The sequence below is a fragment of the Diplotaxodon limnothrissa genome, linkage group LG3 (genome assembly GCF_057381915.1).
Source record: "Diplotaxodon limnothrissa isolate DT_005_m linkage group LG3, D_limnothrissa_male_GT1.1, whole genome shotgun sequence".
Classification (NCBI taxonomy): Eukaryota; Metazoa; Chordata; class Actinopteri; order Cichliformes; family Cichlidae; genus Diplotaxodon; species Diplotaxodon limnothrissa.
This window is the reverse complement of record NC_140598.1, coordinates 46,158,509-46,164,399: the sequence shown is the minus strand read 5'-3', so window position 1 is coordinate 46,164,399 and position 5,891 is coordinate 46,158,509. Positions and strand designations below refer to the sequence as shown.

The following is a 5,891-nucleotide window of genomic DNA, read 5'->3' as shown; positions in this document are numbered from 1 at the left end:
ATGAGCAATAAAATATCACTTTCATCTGTCAGATCAAAGATGCAGTGGAGTCTGTATCTGCTTATTCTGATGGGTAAGTGGATTGTTTCACCAAATATACAGTTTTTAATTTAAAATGAACACAGATTAATGTTGATTTATTAAACATTTGCAATATTTTACCAGAATATTCACTGAATATAGATCATTGTTTATCTGACCAAGATTTTTCTATCATCTAATTTTTGTATTATTTCAGGTCAGTGTTGCTTCTTTACATGCTGCCTGTATGAGTACCACTTTATTAAAGAAAACAAGAGCTGGTCTGAAGCACAGAGATACTGCAGAGAGAAATATACAGACCTGGCCAAAGTGTTTGACATGACAGACATGAGCAGACTCCGTAACTCCGCACAGAATCAAGGAGAAGCCTGGATTGGACTGAACAACAACACAGGTGGAAACAGGACGTGGCATTGGTCTCTGCCAGGAGTGGAATACATTCATAATGACAGCAGCTGGAATCAGAGTGGAAGAACTGATACTGTTAAAGAACTGCCTGGGAACTGCGGGAGGAAAAGATACAATAATGGAGATAAAAAGCTGGCAGATGTTTCATGTGACATTACTATGTGGTTCATCTGCTACGATGGTGAGGAGATGTGAATACTACTAAACGTTATTATAGTATCATGATATTAAGTAATCACATAATTGTCATTTCAGAAAAAAAGTTTCAGGATACAAATAATTGAAGGATGTCATTGTGTTTTATTCTGTTGGTTTCACAGGAATGAAGAAAGACAATAAAACATTCCATTTGATTGAAACATTTATGAACTGGACACAGGCTCAGAGCTACTGCAGATCAAATCACACTGACTTGGCCAGTGGATTCGATCAGGTAGATGGAGAAGAAATGAAGACCCTGGTTACGGCTAAGCACTCTCAGTTTAGCGCATGGGTCGGTCTGTTCAGAGACAGCTGGAGGTGGTCAGATGGGAGTGATTCCTCTTTCAGATACTGGGATATGGAGTTATTCAATGATGAACAAAGCAACAAGACATGTGCTATGACTCTGTTAAACAGATCAGGAAAATGGAGCTCTGATGAATGTGGCAAAGAAAAACCCTTCTTCTGTTATGATGGTGAGTTTGTACAAACGTTTTCTCTGTTTTCCAAAATGAAATACCGCTGTCATTACTAGGGATGGGTATCATTTAGGTTTTATCCGATACCAGTACCAAACCGGTACTTTTGAAATGGTGCCGGTGCTTAAACGGTGCTTAAAGAATGGAGAACACACACTTTGTCCAAAAACCTCTCATGTTCAGCTGTTTTTTTGTAAAAAGATAACAATGTTAGCCTTTTCTAGAAAAGGCTAATATTGTTTTTCTAGAATTTTTTCTTGTTGTTTGTTGTTGTTTCATTGTTTTTCTAGAAAAGAAGACTTTTCTAGAAAATTCTCAGGAAGATATGTATAAGTGTAAACCTGGTCATCTATAATTTTCTTCTGCAGTTAACTTTTCTAATTTTAATTTTGGAATAAATTGAAAATAAAAGGAAAATAACTGAAACTGAACTTTAACTTCTCTTTTTAACTATTACAGATAAATTGATCCTGATCAAAGAAAACAAGACCTGGGAAAAAGCCTTGAATTACTGTGAAAACAACTACAAGGGGCTGGTTTCTATCACCAACCCTGAGGTGCAGGGATGGGTCCAGGAAACAGCCAAGGATGCTGACAGTCCCTACGTTTGGATCGGACTGAGCTACAGATGCACTCTGGGATTATGGTTGTGGGTCAGTGACTACGTAGTCTGCTATGACAAGTGGGCCACAGAGGGGAAGACTGAAGGGTGTGACATGTCTGCAGGCGTGGACAGAGGAGGACAGCATGAGTGGTTCAGTCACAGGAATAATGAGACGTATAATTTTATTTGTTCCAAACAGTAAGTTTTAAACTTAAACTCACTTGCTGCTGGGTTAACCTGAATCTTACAGCTACTGGGTTGCCAAAGTAATCCCTGCATTTAATCTATGTCCAGTTAAAATCAAGAATGTACTCAGCTTTATAACCTGGTAAAAGAAATATATTGTTGTGTTTTTTTTATGTGCAAAGATATTTACTCAGTCGTTTTATGAACACAATGTCTCCAAGTTGTGTAGTTTTTGTAAATTTAAGTTTTCCCTGTGGATCAATGAAACCTAGCGGACATTTAAAAACACAGAATAGTTTGTTTCAGATTGATTAAATGTAGATAAAAATACTAAAACGATAAAGTAGATAATAAGTAGAGTGATTATTGAAATACTCTGAAATGTAAATACTGCTAAATTAAAAGGAAAATATAAATTAACAAAAGAGGAAGTGATGTGGACGTGAAGACACATCATTGGGTAGAAAGGTCTATCATGGTCCCCGAGTCTTTGACTGTCTTTAGATTTTCTCTACGTTTGTGTTTTTGCTGAACTTTGGATTATGGTTGTGTTTTCTGGGTTGTTGATATTTAACTTCCTGTTATTTCCTTTTTATTTCCTTTATAAATGATACAAATATCTTTGAGATTATTTGATGTCTTTAATTCTGAGCTTCTGTTCAAAGATCTTCAGATTCTTTCTGTGTTTTATGACGTCTTCGTGGTTTTAGGTTTGTTGATCTCCTTTTGTGCTTCATTCTGTTCTTCAGTCTCATGTTTGTCTTCTGTCTCTGTCAAGTTCATGTCTTTGAGTCTTGGTCTCAGTGTTTGTTATTTCCTGTTTTATTTTGATATCCTGTTGTGACTCGTGTTTTGTGTTTAGTTCTACTTCCCCTGGCTCATCCTCTGTCATTAGTTTCAGCTGTCCTGACCTGTTTCCTCTCCCCTCATTATCTGCTGTGTATTATTGTCTCAGTCTCTGCTTGTCCTTTTGTGGTTGTTTTGGAAGAGTTATTGTTTTGGATTATTTGTGGCTGATCTGTGGTGATTTTCTATCTTATGAAAACTTATCATTAAAGATCCTTAAGTTTATATCAGTCTCCCGAGTCCTGCATTTGGGTCCACATCCTGTCTGCCACACACGGTTTTGACAAAGTCACAGAATCCAGTATACTGCTGATCGATGTATAGCTGCGTTAATTACTTGCCTGCAGGTGGCTGCAAGGAGTGACTGATGACTATTAAGGCCTTTCAGCATGAAATAGTGCATTTATAAATGTATATAAATATAAATGTTTTCTGTAATTTGTTGAATAATTGTGTGAGTCAGCGTATAAAATAAGTAAAATGTTAAATACCTGCTAGACTGAAAAAAGTCTGCTCTAATGATAACCAGGGTGCAGAGGAATGATCAGGAAAGCAAAATAAATCTGTGGTTTTGTATTAACTGTGAGTGCTGAATGAGGTGTAATAATGTGAGACTGCACAGTTTATCTGAAAACTATTGATGACAAAGTGAATTTTACTTATTTACAGAAGACCTTTGGGTAGAGCAGGACAAAGAACGAGTAAGAAGGCTCGTCACATCCCAGACATGAATTGCTCATTTCTCCTCTGTCAAGTGCCCACTCATCTTTAGATATTCAATCTCTGTGTTTACATAAAATCCATGTTATCTAGCCAGGCCCTATGATCCTCTCCATCTCCAACCATTGTCTTGATCCTGGTGAGTAGCTGAAAAATTTCACCAGCTTCCTCAGTCGCCTTGGTATCCGCCCCTGGGCAGGGCCGTCAGATCTTCAATAGCTCCACTTGCCTGGAGGTGATTTGAGGTAACCAGGCTGGAGAGATTTAAGGCCTATGCTGACGTTCCTCCTCGGCCAGTTTGTCAACTACTTTAATGTTCAATGTTCTGTTTGCCAAGTCCCACTTTTACCTCCAAATTAAGCTCATGTCTTGGACCTTGAATAATCTACCTTTCCTCTAAAAATCTCTCCATGCCTCACCTGCCTGCCCTTCTTCCATCACACTCCCTACGGAAATCAAGTCAGCCAACTCACACTGTCTAACTCACCTGGACTCACGCCGCCTCTCCCTCCAAGCATCTTTCACTCTGCCTGCGAGTATACATCTGTGATCACCTTCTCTAGGGCTCATTTTTTGTCACTATTCAAACACTGCTCAACTCTCTCCTCAGTGTGATCACTGAACGTAACCAGCCACGCTCCAGTTACTCTTCCAAGCCCAATTTTCCCCACTCAGCCCCCACGACCACGTTAATATGCTACGCCAAGCCCCTGTTCAGGGCCGTGCAGAGAGGTTTAAAGGGGCGGGTGCTCAAAGTTAAAAAGGGGCACATTGAACCAGGCTGAATAACAACAACACACATTCATCAAGAATCTAATATGGGAAGGGCAGGGCTGTGTTGATCTGAGACTGTAGACATTAAAAAGTCCATAGGAGAGATGGTAGCTGATTAAACAAGTGTCATGAGATAATAACAAAATGCAAAGATTGGTGACATCTAATAGGCTCTGCCTATTCCCGAATAAAACCATTTCATCAGCAGTTTGGCTCCCTGGTCTGAAATCTACGTAAGAAATAAACAATACATATATGTGTATAATTATAGAAGTTATTGTATTATATATAAACATACCCGTCCACTGGTTAATTACATAATCACGTGAAGGAAGGGGCTTCATGGCACAAGCAATCTCCCAAACTATTATAAGATCATGCTCAACATTGTTAATATAGCAGAGAACACACAATGGCACATGTTTCAACAAGGGTGGTTTATTCATCTAAAGGATTTATTATGAAAATAGACATAACACAACCCCCTCCCCCTCCAAAAAAAGCCTGATATCAATCTAAGTTGTACATTCAAGCTGCTCTTTATATTATGGGCCATCAGAGGTCACCAAAGAGGACTGTTTTGACAAGTAATGAACTGTTTTTCTATACATGTTTCAGAAAGCTTAATGTGGCCATGACTACTAAAAGCCTTACCGTTACGCCTATCCATTGAATAGATAGTTTCCATTAAACACAACAAGTGGATGCTACACACTGATGATGTCACGACAATAAAATAATAAAGAGAGCACAATCATTCATGATCAAGCAACAATAATTTGAATTGGGAAAATGTTCCTTCTCAAGTTACTTCTGTTTCCAGTGTTCACATTGACTATGACAGTCAAACAGTGCCATCTAGTGGCTATATAGGTTAGCAGCAGAGTAAACGTGTATTACATTTCTAATGCGACTACAGATTTGACTCTTACACTTTATCTACAGCAAATACACATAACACACAACACTAATGTTATTTTACAGATATCTACTACAGACCACCACAGCGTCTTTAAAGGTTTAGAAGGAAACAATGGAAGTCTAATGAATGCTGATGTAGAAGCCAACAGACAGTTTATTCTCTATGCTTCATGCACATTTGCTGCTGTGAGAGAGGTCAGGAGAGAGCAGTCAGATTGTTGGAGCTGACTGAAAATCGAACAGGACTTTTTGGGACTGTGCTGAAACGTGTTTAACTGTGAGGCTGATAAGGCCAAGGTTATTGTACTGAACTAAAACTATAATCAAAACCTGGAATTGAAGAAAACAAACAAAAAACTAAAATAAAAATAAAAATTGACTTTTGAAAAAAAAAAAAACTTATTGAAACAATTTTATAAAGAATAGAAAAATTATCTATCCATCCACACATCAGCTCCCACGTGTTCCCACTTATTTCTCACTTGCACTTCCTACTTGGGTGTGCGGGCTAGAGTCGAGGCGACAGGCAGATTACATCATATCTGAGTATTGATGCTGACAAGCTGCATCCTGTTGTCTCCATAATTTAAATTTCTTTATAAAAATACTTTGTACATAGTAAAATATAAAATGTATAAATAAAATTGAATTCATGGAATGGAATGTACGTGTACATTTTCATGGGTTTTGATCTTCTTTTAATGCAAATC

General features: G+C 38.0%; 1 protein-coding gene across 1 annotated transcript; it reads left to right on the top strand.

Annotated features, from left to right (window-relative positions):
* Window positions 1–1,936, top strand: LOC146636122 (macrophage mannose receptor 1-like). The gene is made up of 4 exons (XM_085350721.1): window positions 1–73; window positions 239–631; window positions 771–1,127; window positions 1,590–1,936. The coding sequence occupies exons 1-4, from the start codon at window positions 1–3 to the stop codon at window positions 1,934–1,936; spliced, it is 1,170 nt and encodes a 389-aa protein (XP_085206847.1).
* Window positions 1,937–5,891: the final 3,955 nt, after the last annotated feature.

Excerpts from the sequence above, each read along its gene's own strand:
- LOC146636122 (XM_085350721.1), top strand. The coding sequence starts at position 1 with ATGAGCAATAAAATATCACTTTCATCTGTCAGATCAAAGATGCAGTGG. Across the intron at positions 632-770 it reads GTGGTTCATCTGCTACGATG|GAATGAAGAAAGACAATAAA; the intron begins GTGAGGAGATGT and ends TTGGTTTCACAG. Across the intron at positions 1,128-1,589 it reads ACCCTTCTTCTGTTATGATG|ATAAATTGATCCTGATCAAA; the intron begins GTGAGTTTGTAC and ends TAACTATTACAG.